Source organism: Ptychodera flava, chromosome 4 (genome assembly GCF_041260155.1).
Source record: "Ptychodera flava strain L36383 chromosome 4, AS_Pfla_20210202, whole genome shotgun sequence".
NCBI lineage: Eukaryota > Metazoa > Hemichordata > Enteropneusta > Ptychoderidae > Ptychodera > Ptychodera flava.
Window position 1 is genome coordinate 37,511,573 of NC_091931.1, and position 21,965 is coordinate 37,533,537.

General features: G+C 37.1%; 1 protein-coding gene across 1 annotated transcript; it reads left to right on the forward strand.

The window, feature by feature from the left end:
* Nucleotides 1-465: 465 nt before the first annotated feature.
* LOC139131666 (calnexin-like) lies at nucleotides 466-20,415 on the forward strand. Its single transcript, XM_070697820.1, has 17 exons — nucleotides 466-614; nucleotides 3,016-3,278; nucleotides 3,935-4,058; nucleotides 5,053-5,211; nucleotides 6,063-6,131; nucleotides 6,445-6,492; nucleotides 7,337-7,412; nucleotides 7,941-8,019; nucleotides 8,621-8,695; nucleotides 9,297-9,446; nucleotides 10,445-10,485; nucleotides 10,978-11,162; nucleotides 11,628-11,774; nucleotides 12,524-12,640; nucleotides 13,207-13,371; nucleotides 16,338-16,531; nucleotides 17,569-20,415. The coding sequence occupies exons 2-17, from the start codon at nucleotides 3,040-3,042 to the stop codon at nucleotides 17,597-17,599; spliced, it is 1,899 nt and encodes a 632-aa protein (XP_070553921.1). The 5' UTR covers nucleotides 466-614; nucleotides 3,016-3,039; the 3' UTR covers nucleotides 17,600-20,415.
* Nucleotides 20,416-21,965: the final 1,550 nt, after the last annotated feature.

Below are 21,965 nucleotides of genomic sequence, written 5' to 3' on the forward strand. Positions count from 1 at the left end.
AGCTTCGTTTCAATCTTTTATTTTTCCGTCGTCTGTGGCTGGATATTTGTCCAAAGGAAACTTTTTGCCCAAACTCTCCCAAGCGCACCCCCGACCCCCAGGATATCAAATTGGTCGACCCCTTTAGAACGGGTTCAGGGAGTGCTTATGATGGAATCGAGAGCATTTCTGAAAATGCTCGCGACTACTTAAGGCTTAAGCGCTGGATGCGGCTTCGTGCGGAGCGCCGCCTTGGGGCAATAGGAGGAAATTAAAACTAATGTTATCTTCGTACAACGTAAATTCGTCTAATTATAATAAATAATTGTTATCCTTAGAGATGACTTGTACATTTCTTGCACCTCTATAAATTCATAAATATATAGTTTTAATATTATTTACAGCTTAAAGTTTGACTTTTGTATTTGGAGATCAAAATATAGCAGAAAATTTAATCAAATTGTCCGATAGTACATATTACAAATGTTACAATGTACTCAAGCTTCAGTTCACCAGTCAGGAGCGTCCACGTTTTTAGGTGACCCCGGCTCATGAGTCAGCTGCCGAACTTGTACATTGGCTGAATGTGCGTGTTGTAACTCGACTGTACGGCACAGAGAAGGGCTTCAAAAAAGGTAATTCCGTATTTTATGCTTGTCGAGACGGTTTTGAAGTCAAGGTGACACGGTTTCAACAACCGAATTTCATACCGTGTGCGTATGAACCTGATTATTATTTTCGAGCGTGTGCACAATGCTCTCGCCGCTTGAGGACGGTACACACCGTAGCTGAATCACTCACATGTGTAGCGTCAAGCACTTGGATTTGCCGTGAATGATACAAGAAAAACTACCAACCGTGCATTTTTCATCATAGTCTCTACAGCCAGTGCTTAACTTAACATCCGATAGACAGCTTTCCAACTTCTCATGGGTGCATATGGTCATGCAACGCCAACCATAACGTCGTACTCAACCAATCGTTTCGGCGTTTGTTTTTAATGGACTTGCATTCGAAACGCCCAAATTTTTCTTGTGCTAACTCACCTCAGCGGTGTACTTGGAACTGTCTGTTCACATCGCGTTTTAACCACAACAGATATAATATTCCGAGCAGATCACTTTTACGATTTGATTATAATTCGATGAAGATAATGTATATTAAATTTCAAAGACTAAGTGTCCACAGTTTGCCCAGTGGTCCCATTTCAGAAGGTACTAAATATTGTTTGTATAGCAGAAAAAAATATGACTAGAAAAAAAACTTTGCCATGGAAATAGGAAATTGGAGGCAGTCACTTTGTAGAGACGCTTGGCAAAACAATACTTCAACAAAATTATCCTGTCTGTGAAGTTAATGAAAGTAAATTGAACCCATTAGGAATGACAATAGAAGGGTAGAGTAACAGGGTATGCTTCCAAAAATAAACATGTTCATTTTCATGAAAGTATATTACAGAGCTTTTTTTAGTCAAATAACATCCGCCAGAAAACTGCCTTTTTATAATTTTCTAGCTGCATGTGAGTTCCTGTGTTCAACGGCAATGTTTAGTCATTTACATGCAGATAGGAACAGTGACATAAAATCAAAATTTAATTTGTGTTAGGATTTCACTGAAAGCTTTGCTGCCTTCACAGCGTAGTCTTTTATTAAAGGTCTATTCATTCTAGAACGTGATTTTAACATGCTTTCCAATAATACTAGCATTGTCAATTTGAAATATGCATTGCTGTTCATGATTGAAGCCGTAATTAATTTGTAATAAGGAGTTCAAATATTAAATGCATGCCTGATCATTTGCTGAAAAACTGAATACCAAGTCATAGTTGGATACTTTGAAAACATATATGCTGCAAGACAATGTGTAGGCCCACATACAAAGATTGGAAAAACAATACAAAAACATTATGCAGTTTCAATTTTGTGATTTTCAATCTGAAATTTGAGATAAGAATTGGGTAGAAACTGCCACAAAATTTCATCGAGTTGTTGGCAAAAAACTGTTAAAAGGAGACAGGGGCACAGTATCCTGTTGAATTTCTTTTCTGAATCAAGGGTGGAAACCAATGATATTGATCGTGCATGACATGAAAGTAAATCACACCTTGCTGTACAACATAGTGTTCTAAGATTTGTACCATATATATGTAGACAATATGGATCAAGATGTACTTCAGTTACACATACCATTGGTACGCATATTGTTTAATCTGTGTGAGATATTTTGACTCAAAGAGCACTGAAGAATTTCAGAGGATTTTTGCAAAGGTCATTGAATGTTAGCTTGATCATCCAACATTTTTACCATGGTTCTTCCTGTTATGATTGACATCAATAGCGTCACATCAGGGAAATGCAGAAACATTATCCCAGTCAGAGCATCGATTGTACATTTAAAAATCTTAACAAAAGCACTTTATAGAATAGGATCAGAATGTTGGCGGGGCCTGCATAATTCTTTGATGTTTCTATGAGTATCATCACCCCATAATTTATATGCTGCATCATGTGTGTGCTGTCTGGGGCCAGACATACTTCAAGAATTTTGATGTATCTGCAGCTATGTTTTCGTAAATTGTCTCTGTGTGATGTCAGTGTGCATTAGACATGGATTCAAGTAAAAGTTTGACGTTTTTTCTTTTAAATTGATATACAACTTTATCATGTGATTATCTTCAGACATTTCTGAATAAATCATATGTCATATTAAATATCCATACAATAAGAGTAATTATAATAGGCTTCCTCAATAAACATAAATATAAACTCTAAATATATCACAGCAAAATACTGAAACACTCATTTCAATTATACATGCTGCCCCAACTTTGTACAGAATTTACCTCTGTTTAACATTGAAAAACAACCACATAAATTGTACTGCTACTGTCATTTGAAAAGTAACCTCAAGCTTTGTGCTCAGCCATTTCACCAGAGGACTGTGTTGAAAATCAAAGAGTAAAGCTGCAATAGAACATAGCGTCCACTCCATTATTAACGTGAGTCACTGTAATACTCTTTGTTTTGTCCTTCTAGTGAGAGCGAAGGTGAGCTGTGACCATGGGCAGATTAGTATTGCTGTCAGTTTTTGTGGTAACTCTTCTACTATACGCCAGCATCCCCACTGTGCATTCACAAGAGGATGATGACTTTGAGGATGACATGGATGTAGAGGTGGAGGAAGAGGAGGAGGAACCAGCAAAACCCACTGCTGCCCCCAAAGTGTACACACCCCCGTCTGTCAGTGGACCGTCCCATTTCAAGGAGGCATTCCTCAGTGTGGCTGATTTCAATAAGAGGTACTGTTGCCTTGCCTGTCCCATATCTTCAGGATAATCTGTTCCCATGATTATTGACGGTTGTACCTCAAACACAAAGTGTTGATTGAAGACCTTGTGAGGCTTTGCAGTATCTCTGATAAGGTTTTCTGTGGGAATGTGAAGGGAAACAAATCATGATGTTTTATGATTATTACAGATATTTCAAAACCCGCAAATCTGTATTTTTTGCATTTTTAGTTGAGGTTGCTGTGCAAAAAAAAAAAAAACAACAAAAAACTGATTTCTCAAATGCAGCGGTATAGAACACAGTAGTCAAACTGCTGGGATCTTGTGATACAGTGTACACTGTGAAAAAAGTCATACATGTACATGTATGTAGCAAATCAACTGATGTGTAGGTATAGTGATGTGAAGGATTTCTTGAAGATGTATCTCTAGTGAACTTTTATTGACCATCATAAAAATAATAATGGCAATTTTTGTACATGTACCCTGACTTGTGTCAAAAGATTCAGCGTTGTTGCTTTTAGGTTCTTTACAGTAACATTACAACAGCCCTACTGTACATTTTTATAGGATCATAAATAACTGGGCTTATTTCCTGCTCCCGACACTTGAGACGATCCAACCATTTCATTATAATTTGGAATGGGGATCTTTTACTTTCTCCGTAGGTGGATCCCATCAAAAGCCACAAAGGATGGCGTAGCCGATGATATTTCAAAGTACGACGGAAAGTGGGAAGTTGAAGCACCGGAAAAAGTAGTGTTATCAGGAGATTTGGGATTGGTATTAAAGGTGAGACAAAAATTACAAAAAGGGTTTGATAACTAATAATGTACAGATCGGTTCCTGAGTAATATTAACCAGTTTGATCAAGTGACAATGACTAGTGTAATTATTCAAGCCACTAACTTCTTAATGTGAAAATGCTTGTCAAGTAAACACTTGCTTTAAAAATGAAGTGGCCATAGAAGGAGTAGAAATATGCTAATATCAACATTTAGGCCTTGCTGTGTGTCAGGGACTATCTGTGCTGAAATTCCTATAATCTCGTATTAGTTTCAATGAGGGTAGGTGTCATCAAATTGTCCATGTGTACATGTATATCCTATATGCAATTCACTTCTACACGTCTTGACAAGCCCAACTTTCCCGTAGTATCCTCAAATCTTTATCATGAAACTGCCTCTGGGAATTCATCTGCCATAATTTTGAGCATCTGTTCAGGTATTCCTTGATGGTAATATTAATCCTGTCAACACCAATGTTTTGCCGTTGTTATCAATGACACAAGTGACCTGTTTGAACTCTCTCTGGAAATAAAGTTTCCTAACGGTGCTCTTTTTAGCGCAATTAATTTTCATCACTACGATGTACCTTACGGATAAAAATTTCCTGTTTTGCTTGATTTCTAGATTAATGTATGCATTTATGCAAATTATATTAATGAACATTGTCTGAGTATGCAAATCACATGATAATAAGTGTTTAGTGACAAGCATTGGTCTGAATTGTGCATTATCTTATAAATTTGCTGAACTGACTTGGTTCTATTGTAATATCTACCAATGCTCAGAAGGAAGCCCCTCTGGTTGTCTGTTCCAAATAAGGAATATAACAGTACATTAACATTTTAGAACATCTGTTTTGCATTACATTCACCAACTCCCATTTATACACAACAGTTTGAAATACAGTAGGAAATATTTCTGAGGCACCATCAGATTTTAATTGAGAAATGCTTCTTCAAGCCTACAAACCCCCGTCATTACTATTTTGTATTGCACAGAGTCGGGCCAAACACCACGCCATCAGTGCCCCGTTGGACAAGCCCTTTGTGTTTGACAAAGACACTTTGATCGTACAGTATGAAGTTCAATTCCAGAATGGCCAAGACTGTGGCGGGGCGTACATCAAATTACTCTCAGATGACCAATCACTAAAACTGGTAAGTATTTTCAAATTGATAACAGTGTCATCTAAGCGAATGAGGCAAATGTTTCTCATACCTTAGCTGTATATTTGTGTCACACAGCCTTCTAGGTTAGAAGCATTACGGTACCTTCCGTAGTGTTATTGTTAGATGTATGTACAGTCTCAACAAAAGTAAAGACTTAAGCTTTTGCTCAACCATTCCCTTTGAAACGTCCTCTTTAAAAATCAAATATAAAAGTAGGGTTCACTGTGCACAATTATTACCCGAGAAACAAATTACCTAAAATTTGCTAGTATTTAAAATTCAAAATGGCTACCATACCTGTGTTGACTCTATAGAGACAAAATTGCATTTTCGATTTTCACAAAAAATAAAACTCCAAAAAGTTTACTTACTCCAACAGCTTCAAAATGAGCCTTAATCAGTGGTACATCAGAAGTGTTGTAAAAAATTGTGTCTAAATATCTGTCCATGAGGCGCCTTTTACCCTAATAAAAATGGAAGAAAAACAGATTTCTATAAAAAGAAATGTGTGGGAGGGCCTGTAGTAAAATGTGGTATACAGCATTACAATAGTTATCTGTGCTCATTTAGGTATTGCAGTGTACATAAACTTTTTTTTGCATTGGAAAGCCATATATTGTGCTTTTGTGAGTGTGCAGTGGAAGCGATGAGTAGGTGAAAGTGAATTCATGTCAATAGAGAATTGGGTATAGTTTTGGGTTATCAGTTTAACAAGACAGTCTTCCTGTGTTCCTTGCCACGAAAAAAAGACGTCTTCTATACCAACAGATGATTTTGCTGTAATAAGTTGTTCTGTTAGGTGGAAAGTAACACTGCTTTCGATCTTGTCACCGTTTCAGAGTGAATTCCATGACAAAACCAGATACACCATTATGTTTGGACCCGACAAGTGTGGCCAAGACTCCAAGGTAAGTGGATCCTTATTAAGCTACACCAAACAGGCTATGCTATACAGAATGGTTTTCTCTTGTTTGTGCAGCAATGTATGGCATGAAACAATGATCACGTCAAGTTTGTTTGTCAACAATACAGAAATGTTGTATGCCAATTCCTTGAAAATGTCGTACAATAATTTTGGTACAAAGAAATTAATTGCGCATTACTCCTGTTCCAGTTTTCCTCTCAACATTACTGTGTTTTGACATTTCAATTACTTTCTAAAAGAGATTTGTTTTCCTCATGCATCGCAAAAATTAATGTTTTATGGCATTTCTTTTATAGCTGCATTTTATTTTCCAACACAAGAACCCGAAGACTGGTGAATTTGAGGTAAGTTTTATTGTTACAGCTGTAATAGCCTGTCTTTGCTTTGTTCATAGTCATTCATTATAAAACAGACAAACGGTCATCAAGATAGAAAACATTAAGGTAGTTTGCGCCTTGAAAATGATAAACGTAAACTTTTACTGCCTTAAGCAAACTTTCAACCATTCTCTTTCAAAATCAAGAATAAAAATCAGGGGTCACTGTGCAAATTTTGGTAGAAGAAAACCAAATTGCCCAATGTTTACAGGCATTAGAAATTCAAAATGGCTGCCATGCCTGTGTTACCTATGGAAGAACATGAAGTCCCCCATTTTCACAAAACTAAGCTGGTAAAAAGCTTTATTTACTCCACAAGCTGCAAAGTGACTTCCGCATTCGGTTGGCCAAAAGAATAATGTAAAAATTTTAGAGTCCAAATATTTGTCCCCAAGGCGCATTCTACCTTAACAACATCAATGTCAGTTTAAGCACTTTACCCAGGATTAGAATGGACTCTGTTACCTTTTTTTCAATAGAATTGTGGTGTTAGGTCTTACAAAAGTGGGTGCATCATTTCAAATGAGCAGACAAGTATTTTGAACAACTTTGTTAAGTTTTAAACATCCGGATATATCTTGTGGACACTCAAGAGTACGTACATTTCGATTTTGTATGTGAATCGACCATTCTACAGTGTTACTTTCGGCCATGCTACAAGTATGTACCATGGCCTGTACCCCTTAGCTTTGTGTGAGTCAAAGGTTATGTAGAGGGCAGGAAGGTCAATCTTGTAGTGCCAGTGTAGTAACACAACTCACTTAAAAGGTTTTTACTGATAATGTGTGCAATGCTTCTGTCGCTTCTTCAGGAGAAACATGCCAAGAAACCCAGCGGTGACATTGGCAGAATGTTTACTGACAAGAAAACTCACCTCTACACTCTAGGTAAGGATGAACAATTGAAATCAGATACAGAATTATTGTGATCAGCACCCATATATTCCCTCCCACTTTACCCTTCAGTGCCACAGTATACATAGCCTTTTATTTCTGCTATTAAAGTGTGCCCAGTTTCTCAGTGTTTTGCCCTCTCTTTTATGCTTTCTGTTTGCATGTCAGAAAAGCTTTCTACTCACTTGGCATCTTCTAAGTGAGAAAATCAAACCCAACCTCAATCATAGTATGTCAAACAATCTTGATTATAAGTCTAATCCATGTCTGTTGTGTTTGTGTGTTCCGCCTCAAGCAAAAGAATCCTGCAGAACTGTCTTTAAAGCAGGTTTCATTTCAGCATAATTTATGGAAACATTAAACTGGTAATATTGCTTTATGCACTCAGTATGCAACCTGCAGATATATTCTACAGATGCAACAGACGACCAAAATAATCTTTTCATGATAGCAGAAAACTCAGTACATTTTTCGAGAGCATGGTATTGAACAGATTGGCCCTTTTTCTTCATCTATCTGTAGTTCTCAAACCAGACAACACCTTTGAAATCTTTGTTGATCAAGCAAGTGTCAACTCTGGTAGTTTACTGAAAGACGTCACGTAAGTAGTATTACCATCCTGGTATAAGATTACTGATTTGAAAACAATGTGTGACAAAGAACTATAGATCTTCACATCGTCATATGTGTATATACTGAAGACATCATCATATCTACTATATATCTAACTTTAGTTGACATGACAATGTAGTGCTAAACTTTTCATTGATGTGTTTTGATTTAAAGAAAATTTTGTGTTCTTTCTAATTCAAGATTCAGCTATGAGTTGCCTGCTTTCTCAGAAATTTTTATCAAACAAAAGGTTGTTTAACATTTTCATTTCGCCCTCCGACATTTGAATTAAAATAAGTTGTAATGCAATACAGTTAAGGGCTTTGTTCAGAAGACCTACCATAGTTTTAATTTTTTTTTGTATGCTTGAGTTCTACTTCAAACCGTCACCCTTGTATTGCAAGCAAAAACTATCAACTGTAGTACAAACACCTTGTAATCCTGATGACTCTGAAAAAACTGATCAACAATCTAAATAGTAATTTTTTCTTTTATATAGAAAATTTATTTTTCTTTTGAATATCATTTTTTTCAAGTATGTGAATTTTTATAACCTACCTACATTCTGAACTGTTTGTTCATACTTTCAGTCCTCCAGTGAACCCACCAGCAGAGATTGATGACCCAACAGACAAGAAACCATCAGATTGGGATGACAGGAAAAAGTGAGTACGAAATGGCTTCCATGTTGGTGGTTAAAAAAACCAAACACTCACATCACTTGGATGCTGTGTTCCACTTGAAAATCAATGTCAGTCATTTATGAAGTAAAGTCTCAGTATATTTTTAATTTTATTTCTTTTATCATATTGTCTAAAATTTTCAATGATGGTACTCAGAATGCACTTTACACGACATGTCTCTACTGTGCCATTTGTTGAATTATCAACCTGCTCCAGGATAAATATAGTCTTGCAAATTTTTTAATCACGATGGTGTTAATGTTATAATTTATCAATCTTCCTTCAAACAGTTAATTGGAATAAACAATACCCAACTAAACGTTATACAATGCAAGATCCGAGGTACATGAATATTCCACATTTATTAAGGGTCATTAGCATAGAATTTTAATACCGAAACAATGCTCATTAATGTAATCTGCATATTTGAATATCATTATACCTCGCATCTTGCACTAATACCGAACTAAACGCTGTAATTTGGAAAACTTGTCCCGTTATAGTCATTGAGTAGAGTTGGAGAATCTTGCCCTACGTGTGTTTTGACTGTCACAGTGTTTCTTGAATATGTTTGTGCCGACAGAATTGCTGATCCTGATGCAACTAAGCCAGATGACTGGGATGAGGATGCACCCAAGGAGATTGTCGATCCAGATGCTGAGAAACCTGAAGGCTGGTTGGATGATGAACCAGAGTTTATTGATGATCCAGATGCAGAGAAACCAGAAGACTGGTAGGTTACGATCAGGAAGGGGGTTAAAGGTCAATGCTGTTAGGTCATAGGTGAAATGTGTCAACTTGTAGCAATAATGTCACTTCTAATTAATCCCCCTGTATTGACATTGAACCTCTTAGACAAGTCATATTAAGCCAGTTCATACTGTAATGTAGTTTCATCGATTTTTTTCTTTCATGTCAACAGCAAATGTATTTCAAGTACCTGTAGTTAGGTACAGAGAGTAGATATCAAGTTTCCTGCCACATCAACAAGACTTAGAGGGAACAAATTTCTTATTTTAAGGGAATAACAACTGTAACTTTGGATGTTCTTTTTATTTTGTTCTTCCTTTTAATAACAAATACAGATTTATTATTGTCCCTCCGTAAATGTATTGAAACATAAAGCGTATGCCTAGCTAACTTATTGTTTCATATTCTACAATATGCAATGTTATATAGCTGAAAAATGACTTTCTAGTCCAGATTAAAATTCACATGTCAACAATTACATCAGGCAGTATATGCATAAATACAGGCTGTGTTCACAAGTTGAAGACTACATGCATGTGGACATGATTATGGATACATTGAACCATTGCAGACATACATGGCATACATTGCAGACAACTGAAATACTGGAAAAAGACATCAAGACTGATAGCTATAAATGGGGCTGTAACTTGCATGGCATATACTGATTTTACATGTGTACAGCTATTGGTATCACTGACAAATGACTTGGCTGATGCCAAGGGATCAATTCACTTTAATTGCATATTAACATGAAGTAATAATTGTTTTATTAGCAATATACAAGTCTGGCTGGGTTTTGGTCTTTCACCTGGGTTAAAATACCTTCTTTGGTCTCAGACTTTTAGCATAATCTGTCAATTTCTAAACTGTAGTGTAAATTATGGAAATGTCACCTCAGAGATGAAGACTTTGTAGAATCCCTCAGGAGAGCAGAGAAGAAACAAAATTAAACTCTTCTGTGTTATTTTCATTTTGCAGGGATGATGATATGGATGGTGAATGGGAAGCACCTAAGATAGGTAAGTTCTAATGTTCCTCTCAAACCAATTTTAGGTGCTCAGCCTTGGAGTAGAATGCGTCTCTTGGACAGCTATTTGTACTCTCAAATTTTTACAATACTTTTCCAATCTACCACTTGTGGGGGCTCATTTTAAAGCTCTTGGAGTGAGAAAAAGTTTCATTGTCTTAGTTTTTTCAAAATCAAAAATTTAGTTTTCCCATTTAGAGGTAACACATTGATTACATCCATTTTTAATTTCAAATATCGGTAAATGTCAGGTAATTTGTTCCTCTAGTTCCAAACTTTGCACAGTGACCCTTGACTTTTATTCTTGATTTAGTCAGAGTATGGTTTATAGTTTATTTTGGAAAATTTGAGCAAAAGTATAAGTATTTAACTTTCGAGGCGCATACCACCTTAAAGTTAATGTCTGATCTGTAGAGGTACCATGCCTCTCCAAGTTTAACACCACCTTCTGACCTGTGTTTTGCTACATCTTCTTGCCTGACAGAAAACCCAGCCTGTGATCCCGGCTGTGGTGAGTGGAACCCACCGATGATCAAGAACCCAGACTACAAGGGTAAATGGCATGCACCCATGATTGACAACCCAGATTACAAAGGTGAATGGAGTCCAAGGAGAATACCTAACCCAGACTTCTTTGAAGACTTGGAGCCTTTCAAGATGACATCCTTTGTAAGTTGGTTCTGACTTTCCCAATTAGATACGTATATTCCTGTCAACTATTGCTCATCTGGTCAAAACAGAATCCTCAAAGGTATCTCCTTACCAGTGTTTCAACTTGATGACGCCTGCTGAAAGTAGCCACTCCCGTTCCAAAATTATGTTCAACTCACAAAGTAAATTGTACTTTGGTGATGCATATGCCATCAATGCAAGGAGTTCCATTTAGAATAAAATCAATTTTTGGTAAGATGATGAAAATATTTCATACTCCAAGGGCTTAAAAATGAAACTCCACACTGGTAGATAAGAAAAGAATTGTGAAAATTAGAGTCCAAATATATGTCGTATTCTATGTAAAGAACCTCCAAGACACAATATACAGTGTCTTTTTTGTGATATCTGTTTTTATGGGGAAAGGCCAATCTTACTGCTGACTTTTTAATGACATGGTCATGTTTATTTTGAACTCCACAGAATGCAGTAGGTTTGGAGCTGTGGTCAATGTCAGACGGCATCCTTTTCGATAACTTCATCGTCACCACAGACAAAGCCACCGCTGATGAATGGGCAGAACAAACCTGGATTGTGAAGAACAGCGCTGAAAGTACCGGGGTTTCAGGGGTGAGTGAATTTACATCTTTTGGATTAGAATTCATCCTTTTTTGCCAGTTATTCAATTTATGGATAAAGAAAAACAAAAAAGCAATAGAATAAGTGTTCGGATCAATTTATGAATGAAGGAAACATTTTGGAATAAGTAGGATTAGGGTTAAAAGTGAAATTTGTATAGAATGTGCATATAAGAAGCAGCTTGTAATATTGAAGTGGACAACTATTGGTGCACCTGAAGAACAGTTGGCTCAGTCTTCATTATGATTAGGGGGTCCCTCCAAGCTTTATGAAACAGCTTGACCCCCTAAGATTATTGAGACTTGTAATATGGTTCAGTGTTGCCCAAGTTGTTCATAGTATTGTAGGTCTTACTAAGCTGTAACACATACACACACAGTGTTCCTTGCAAATACATGTCAATGAATATATATAGATAGACCAGTGTCCATCACATATGCATCTACTGTTCAGATTGCACAAGAATTGCTGTTTAACCATTCAAAATATGTATTTGCTGTTCAAATGTTAAGGTTTCACTAGCCATGCAAAAGTCTTAGTACATTGGATGTCTGGATTATTGTCTATTTCATGCACATCAAAGTGTAAGGTGCACATCAATAGTACCATGAAACCCATTTCTGGAGGCAGTGTATCTCCCTAAACTGCCAAGTATAGTCATTGCTGATCAAGTGCTCACTGATTTATGTCCTTGACAGTTTTCAGATTATTAACACCTTGACTTCTGCATTTTCATCCAGGAAAGTGTTGTTGGAAGCCTAGTGGGAGCTACAGAAGATCGTCCCTGGCTGTGGGCTGTCTACGGATTGGTTGTGATCATTCCCATTGCCTTGTGCTTCAGTTACTTGTTCCCAAAGGTGAGCAAAGGAATATTTGTCAAGTATATTTTGATTTGGTTTGTATGTGGTAGAAGAGTTACAGTGTGTTTACGCAGCGGTGTCTCTTTGTCACATTTGATATTTCATATCAGATGCACTTGAAGCTTTAATACTGTGCATTGGTCATGATTTTCTCAAAAACTGATATAACTCTGTAACTTTTAACAGTTATTGTCAAATTTTTGTCCAGGTTGTCAACTAGAGTCTTGGTCCCAATTCATTTTAATTGTGAATGCCCATTCTACTGCTTGTCGTCAATACATTCTGTTCACGTGCTACATAATCTGTTACGCGAGTTAAGCTAATGGACCCTTCAACAGTAACAGTGTTCATCAAAGATGCTGAAAAGACTATCTTTAATAGCCAAACTGGCTTGAGGAACTAGACCAAGGAACTGCGCTTGATACACAGAAAGGAAATCTCAAATATTATAAGTGACACTTACTGGTATATGGTGTAGATAATGAACTTAAAATTTAAACTCCAAAAATCAACCATGTTGCCAGTTTGAGTGACGTGCATTATCTGTTCCACAACTTCTACAGAACAAAGCGCCGGCACATCCAAAGAAAACCGACGCCCCCAGCCCAGATGATGAACCCAGCAAAGATGATGAAAGTAAAGATGAAGAAGCTGAGGAAGAAGAGGCGGAAGATGAAGTTGATAAAAGTGCCAAGAAACCTAGTAAAGCAGATTTAGAAGCAACTCAGGTCAGTTGTCATGGAAACTTATTGTTTTTGTTGTCAGGGGGTCCTTTTTTTATCACAACTGGAAGTTGTGATATAGGGGTAGTTTCAACCGGTGTTAGATGTCGTCCATTTCCGTAAACGACAAAAAGTCAAAAACTGCTGAACAGACTGCGTTGATATTTGGTACTGATATTCAGACTGGTTCCAAGTTCCAATTCCGAAAATGGCGCCAAACGGAGTGGCGCTTATATAGTTTTGGGAAATTTCTAACCCCCCTTTTTAACTAATTGATTTTAGGGGTCTTTCATATATGTAGTTTTGGAATGTACACCAATCCTGCATTGTGGACTGTTTTATGAGTTGTGGAACAGAAATGAGGTTTTGATGAATGTTAGAAATATGCAGGATGGCTAATTCGAAGTATAAGAGATTTCTATGCTCTTTTGGGTATCAAAAGCATTAAAAAAACCCATATTTCATAGTTTAGATTCTCACTTTTGAAATGACCCTAGGCATTTGTTAAGTAAACATCCTTGAGTCAATATACAGACTTTGACATTCCTGAGATTTATCCATGACCTAAAATGTTACAGTCTTTCACTACCATGGTATGGCCCAAACCCATTGTTATCAATGGTGAGTGTGGACCTGTCTACAGAAAATTGGGGTGAACAGGTTAGACAATGATGTTACAAGTTTTAGGTTAGTTATCAAGGTAGCACCAGCATAGAGTCCTGAGCATCTGTCCATGTGTTCTCACAGGAAATTACAGGGAAAAAAATTATTTGAGAAGTTTCTCTCCTTTAAATAGAAGTATATTACAATTTCAACCTGTCATGGATGGATTGCTCTCAAATGATCTGAAACACAGCTATTGCCCATTAGCAACAAATCTATAGCAAGATTTATGTAAAGTTCATGAACTTACACAAGGTATTAGACAAAAGATGACCATGACTTTGCTACTTTTCAACATTTATTTCATTCAGATTTCCTCAGCTTAGTGTATAATTTTGTAATCTTAATTACTGTCAACTTAGCTTTACTAACTTATTCTAACCTCATTATTCTTACACTACTGTTATACCTTATAACCACAAAATTTCAAGAGATGCATATATGATTGTCACTTTCACAAACAATTTACAAATATGTCTTCTGCTTTTTTCTCCATATACATATACATGTCCCTTTTCTCATAAAAATGGGCTTAAAATCGCAATGTGAAAAATAGTCTTTCAGCTATATGTTGCTCATTGACTTCGTGGTCTGTCTAATTAGTCTCCACGGACACTGTCCGGGGGACTTATAGGTTTGGTCATGTCCGTGCGTGCGTGCGTCCGTGTGTGCGTGCGTGCGTCCTTGTGTGCGTGCATGCGTCCGTCCGTCCGTTCACGCAGATATCTCAGACATGCCCCGGTCAATTTCTTTCAAACTTTGCACAAGGATAGTACCCTACCCCATACAGATGCACGTCGATTTGTTTCACAATGCAATCAAATTTGGCCATGTTAGAGGACTTTTTAGTTTACACCACCATAGACTACCATGTATAAGTCAGCTGTCCATAGAATCCCATGTATAAGGCCAAGTAAAATAAAAATTTAGTTTCTCATCATATTCATATTGCAAAAAGGATTCAGTGACACAGGTTTTAGTCCCCACGGATGAAGTCCAGGGGGCTTATAGATTGGGTCATGTCCCTCCGTTCACGCAGATATATCAGATATTTTGACAAAATGTCACGTGACCTCGGTGACCTTTGACCTCAAATATACATATTTGTCCATAACTCAGTAACCACAAGTGCTACACTCTTCATATATGGTATGATGGGACACCTTATGACGCCACATATTGTACCTCATTAATTATGTGCATATCTAATTTTGAGCGAGCCAATAGAGCTAGAGGTCTGATTTTTGGTATATAGGGATGACTTAGCAATTCAATTTTTTTGACAAAATGTCACATGACCTCAGTGACATTTGACCTGAAATATACATATTTGTCCATAACTCAGTAACCACAAGTGCTACACCCTTCATATAGGTATGATGGGACACCGCATGATGCCACATATTGTACCTCTTAATTATGAGTAGTTACACAATGTGCCAGTTGTGATCAAGTGCCATTGGCGCTATTTTTTTTGTTACAGCTGGTAGCTATCATTCTCAGAATGAAGTCTTTGTGTTAACTTACCCGGGTTGTGGCCTGTATCTCAAATGGCTCACATGTCCCTGCCCTTGGTGTACTGCAGTAGTGTATGTACTACGGCTTGTCCAGCCTGTGGAGTGTCACTCTAAGGGCTAGGACAATATGAAAGTTAACCCTCTTAGTGCTATGGTGAGACCCGAACCAATGGTTATCAATGATGAATATGGACCTATTCACTAGGAATAGGGTGGACAGGTTCAGGCTTACACGTGTGTAAATAAGCTGAATGCAGTTGCTATACCTAACAATAGTAGCAAGCATATCAACAGCTATTGAATTCAACGCAGGATTGCATTGTGTTGTCGGACACAAACCCCTCTTCCTGTCTACACAATCTCACAAAATCTGACAATTTTAGAGAAGGATGAGTGCTGTTCAAAATATCTTAAAAGTACCTACAGTATGTTGATTAAAAGGAACTTGGCAAGTATTGCTAGAAGGCATTTACAGGGATAATTACTGTATGATCTGTGTCAGCATCTGTGAGTATTTTATGACTGCGCACAGGTATGCACATTGTAGAAGTGTTTTTCTGCAAGACGTGTGCAGAAGTGCAACCAGATAGGAACAGGGTTCCCCATGAGGGGATTTTTAGAGGTTGGCCACCCCTCTATTTTTAGATTGATGTATTCACACATTCATAACTATACAAACAAATGTATTTTCACAAAACATACCATGGCTGTCACAAATCACATCATCCCAGGCCTTAAGAGGTCAGTTTATACAATATTTGTAAACACACTGTGCCTTCGGTGTCATTGCAGGATGAGGAGAAGAAGAAGGAAGATGATGGAGAGGAAGATAAAGAGGAGGATGAGGAGGCAGAGGAAGAAGAGGAGGTGGAAGAGGAAGAAGAAGAAGAAGAAGACAAGAAGGAGGAGGAGAAGGAAGAAGGTGATGACGATGAGGCTAAAGAAGAGGAAACAAAGAAAGAGGAAGAGGAAAATCTGTCACCAAGGTCAGTGTGTCATGTAAACTAGCTTTGCAAAGCATAGCACATCATGATATGCATGTGGCACAGCATAGCACATGATATGCATGTAGCAAAGCATGGCACATTATGATATGCATGTAGCATGGCATAGCACATCATGGCATGGATGTAGCACAGCATAGCACATCCTGATATGGATGTAGCACAGCATGGCACATCATGATATAGGTATAGCACAGTATTGCACATCATAAAATTTCCTACAGTATCACAGCATTGCCAAAGAGTGTCACATGACATGTTGTATTGTATTGTATCAGAATGTAGCATAGCATTATTTTGGGAATTAAAGAATACCGTTACATTTCTTATGATATAATAGCATTGCACAACAGTGTCACATCTCATGCTATACCATGTGGTATCATAGCACAGTAACACATACCACAGTATAGGATATTATAGAATATATAGAATATCATATTTTCCTATGATATCCTGTGTAATATTTCAAAGTATTACATGATAGCATATCACCATGGCATGTCATGGTGTACTAAGCTTAAAATTGAAGATGCACACATAAAGTTGAAAAACATATCAGAATAAAGCTTATGACAAAATCAGGTTTGTACATGAACCAAGGTGGCTCTTTTCACTTGACTCTTTATGTGTTTGTGATCTCAGTGTATTTAGAAGTCTGTACTTTGTTCAGAACAAGAACAGGTATCTTCTCTTGAAAATTAATTCATACAGGTCACTTGAAATGACATCATATTGCCCTGTGGTTCTTGTCACCCCACTGGACCTAGTCTTTGCAATTCTACTTACTTTTTTCCGATGTTTATTAACTTGATCAATTCATGCAATTTTGACCTAACCACTTAAAGTATCCAGGTTTTGTAATAATGTTTAATGTATGTTAATGTGGTGCAATAAACTGTTTCTCAACGGACAATATGAGACATTTTGATTTTTCATGCCTGTCCCCTGGAGTAACCAGCCGTAATAGCATTTGAGATTAATCATTGTCACTTTTTCCATTACAGGACACATTACAGGACACGGAAGAGGAAATCAAGGAAAGACTGAACTGAGAGAAAATATAATGATCACATGACCTAGCAATATGTTGGTGGTTTTTAGGTAGTAGTCCCGTTTGTTAGTTGTCCCTCAATATTTAAGGCTGGTTAACTTATACTCACCTAACCAAATATGAAGACAAGCAAGGCATTATAGATGTGAAAAACTACAACTTTTTTCTATACGACACAGAGAAATTTTCCTTAACAGACACACATACATGATATGTTGGCACTTCAACACATTGCAGTGTTTCCTGCATTGCTGATTTCACAGGCTAACCAAAAAAAACCAGAATTTAAAATGTCCTTGTGCCACCCATTTAGTTCTTTCGGGCATTTTAGGGCCGGTCCATGCAATTTCTACTAACACTTGTTCAATATTTCAAGTGCAGGTGTGACAGGGTATGTCAATTTCTTTCTAAGTGAACACTACAAATACTCTGAGGTCACAAACTGAAATTGAACAGGGCATTTCACAGAGGTCAAGGTTCAATATACAGAACAATGCAATTCTATACTGGAACTAGGCTAGTAGTGCTTGACTCTTTTTCAGCCTATTCCCCAAGAGCTTCTACATATTTGGCTAGGCGAGCTTGTTCATGATAAACACCTGTTTGAAAAAGGTAGACACATCGCAAGTTGGTTCAGGGAACGTTGTAAATGAAATTTTTTTTTGACCATTACATTGGGCAGGTGTTGTGAAATGCAGAGAATGGAATCCTTAATGTTTTTTATTCAGGGAAATTTTATAAATACCTAGGTAGTGCATGCCAAGGGATGCAACTCAGCAGAGACTTTCATTCATCATTTATGGTTCCACTGAGCTGGACTTTTTCATCCATGTATTGCATAAGCTGATTGGTTATATGATAGGAAATTGATTATAGACAGCCACTCATGATGTTTGTTGTATTTTTAGTGTTAAGGCAGATAGGCAGGTGCAGATCAACAAGGCAGAAATTTTTATTCTCGTGTGTCTTTTTTGTCTTGTCCTCATGGCGATTACAAACTCTAGCACTTCATCTGCTCAGAGTTCTTTCACAGTCAACAGCATGATTTTCCAATGCAGTGAAGTATGATAGGATTAAATTTAAAAACTCAGTACGTGTTTCAGGACATAGAGTTTGTGAAATTAGAGATTTCTGAAGTGCAATCACTGAAAAAATGCACGGCGAATCACAACTTATGGAAATTCATACTCTTGTGTTTCACAGTAGGCTGTGTCGAACTTTGGAAAAGGGGCATGTTAATGAAAGTAATTGCTACTTTCCATGCCACACATTGTGAGATATCTGTTGATAAGCCTCTCTCTTTCTCGTAAAAATACAGATGCATAAAGTTGTACAAGCTGCCGATATAGTAATTTTTTACCTACAACAACTAAAAAACGATAAAGTTGGTTACATGCAGTTCATCATACCTCTGCCTTGCGTTAGTTTTTCAAGTACATGCTAAGGTAGCCTTTCTTGTGTGCCATTTATTTTACATTTTTTAGTAGTAAAAATTTTTAATATTTTTTTTTAAAGCCAAGGCTTCAAAGTTGACATAGTGTTTTGCTATAGCAAAAAATAATAAAATGTTAAATAAAAACAATAATTGATATTTGAATGGGGTTTTTGATATCAGTGTACTTGTTTTAATTTACAAGTCATCTAGTGATTTTCTTTGAAAAAAAAGGGTTGCGTTTCAGTAAGATGCTTGTATGTTAGTGTATTTCAATGATTTGTGTTTATGCATTCATTTTCCCATCATCATGGATCAGTGTTTCTGTGTTGTGAAAGATGTCACAACCTGTCGATATAGTTTGAGAAGTGCAAGAGATTACGAGTAAAATGTCACAACTTTTTTTGATCTTGAAAAGCATTTTGATTCATGTTTTGCTTGTTCAGTGATTAAAGGTATATACTATCACCTGTTCCAATTTTGCCACAGTTACCATGGAAAGAGAAAATCTAACCAATAAGATTTTAAGCGGATGGCCGCTTTTTAAAAACAGTGCCCTCACATGGGCATTTTGACTACCAAGGAACGCCCCTTTGACCATTTATGGGCATATTTTGATTACAGGGGACTGTATACCTTTAACCAGAATAGAGTTTGAGTACTTAAAACCAGAGTACATCGTCCAGTGGTTGATTAATTCCTTGGTGTTTAGCTGGCTGTGACTGCAAAGATGTATTTATAATGATGTATAAAATCCTTTGTGTCCTGCAGCAGTTCTGTCTGCAGTTTGTATTTGTTTTTGATGTTGCAAATTCTTTGCTTTCAACCAGGATTGTTCAGTTTTCATTCAATCTCCTTGAAATTCAATTGATATATTTCCAGGCATCTGGGAGATGTTTCAAAAAATCTGTTTGTGAAGACAGCTCCGGTAAAAAGAGACCGAAGGACATACTGTAATGAAACATGAAGACTTTGGCATGAGAATTACATGTTAAAATTCCTGTCACCAAACAAAAAGCAAAAATATACCCGAGTAAAATATTGCTGTCAATGTTGTAGAAAAGGTTATCTTTAAACAATCAAATTTCATGTTTTTTCTCTCTCACACGTTAGGAAGTCATTGTTTGGTAACTCTTCTTGACTTGTAACATTCACAAATTGTAGCCACAGACCAATGCAGCTGTAGTTCATAGCCTTTCCTTTAGGGGAGGACAGTAACTGAAAACATGAAGATGGTCAAATTTACTGTTTGAAATTGAAATATGCAAAACCTTTTTAAAAGATTACAGTAAATTCTTCAATTTCATTTCTCAGTTGAATAATTTTACACCTAAATTCAGAGGTGTAATGGAGATAATTAAACAAATATTGGAAACCTAACATGCTCTCTGTTGTCTATGTTGTGTTGTATTGTGTGCAGGCTGATCAGTGATATACATGTATGATAATACACTAATCTACAGTTCCAGAAAGGTCACAAGTCAATCATTCCATTGCAGAAGAAAAATCGCTGCGAAGTCAAGTAAAGCCTCATTTTGATTTCATTATTTTTCAATTCGGGTAGAATGCACCTCCGGGACAGATAGTCAGACTCTCAAATTTCCACAATTCTTTTCTGATCTTCTGCCTGTTGGGGCTCATTTTAAACCTCTTTGAGAAAGAAAAACTGTCTTAGTTTTTCGAAAAATCTAAACTTTAATTATTTCCCCATGGAGTTACACAGAAGTGGCAGCCATTTTGAATTTCAAATATTGCAAAATGTTGGGTAATTTGTTTTGCTATTCCCAAACTTTGCGTGGTCACACGTGATTTTTATTGATTTGGTAAGAGAATGATTGAAAGTTTCATTCAGGAAAGTTAAGAAATAGTTTAAGTCTTTCACTTTTGAGGCGCATACTACCTTAAATACATCATTCTCAAGAATTCTCAGTTGTATCATTATATTTCGTTCACGAGAGTCTCAATTCAATTAGTTGAATGGCACTTTCCCATTGAGTATGTTTGCATCATGGATCTCTATAGGTACACTTTTTTGCAACGAGACCCTGATTTAAAAAATGATAACGTGATATTGACAAGATTGTAGAAGCCATCTGAAACTCCCCTCCCCAAATTATGGTTACTCTGAACTTGACATGTTCTAGAAGCACGAATGTTGCAATTTTCAAACCAATCGCACACTTTTCGCACACAGCAGACAAAGTTGTACAAACTTCAAACCAATCCCAGGTGTTTGGAAAGAAATGAGCGCATCCTCTCCTGTATTCGTCATCTTCAGTAGCCATGGCCATGTGAAACGCCTGCCTGGCACAACACCATCGTTATGGTGGCAGGGATGGTGCCTGCACAGAGTGCATAGCTAGACATTCCACATTCTTCAAAAAAAAAAATCAATGAAACCATCTTGCACATCTGTCCTCACAAACTATCCTTTCACTTGATGGAGGCTCTGTGGGGCAGTAGTTTTGGCACTGGAGGATGATGAGTTCGAGACTCTAGCACTGTGTTGTGCCCCTGAGCAAGGTACTTCACTCCTCATTGCTTCAATGGGTAAATCGGCAACTCATCCTGTAAATGGGCGTTCACTACTTGGATGATGGATTGAATGAATTTTTTTTATTAAAAAGTAAAAATTAGTCTCTGAATGCACTACTGATGCCTAGACCTCATCAAGATTCTCCGTATTGAACATCTATTTGTGAAAGTTAGTAAGGATCAGTTTCATGATACACCGCCCCGTTTTCAGTATACTGCCCCAGCCCAGTATCCGCCATCTTGCGAAGACACATCTAAGACAAATAGTTCAAAAAACAACCTAACCTGGCACGGTATTGACCAATTTTTAGGCATGACCAATAGTAGATAATGTAAAGTAAAAAGGCCAAACTGGCATTGCAGTGACAAGCTCTCATGCATATATAGTTTGAAGC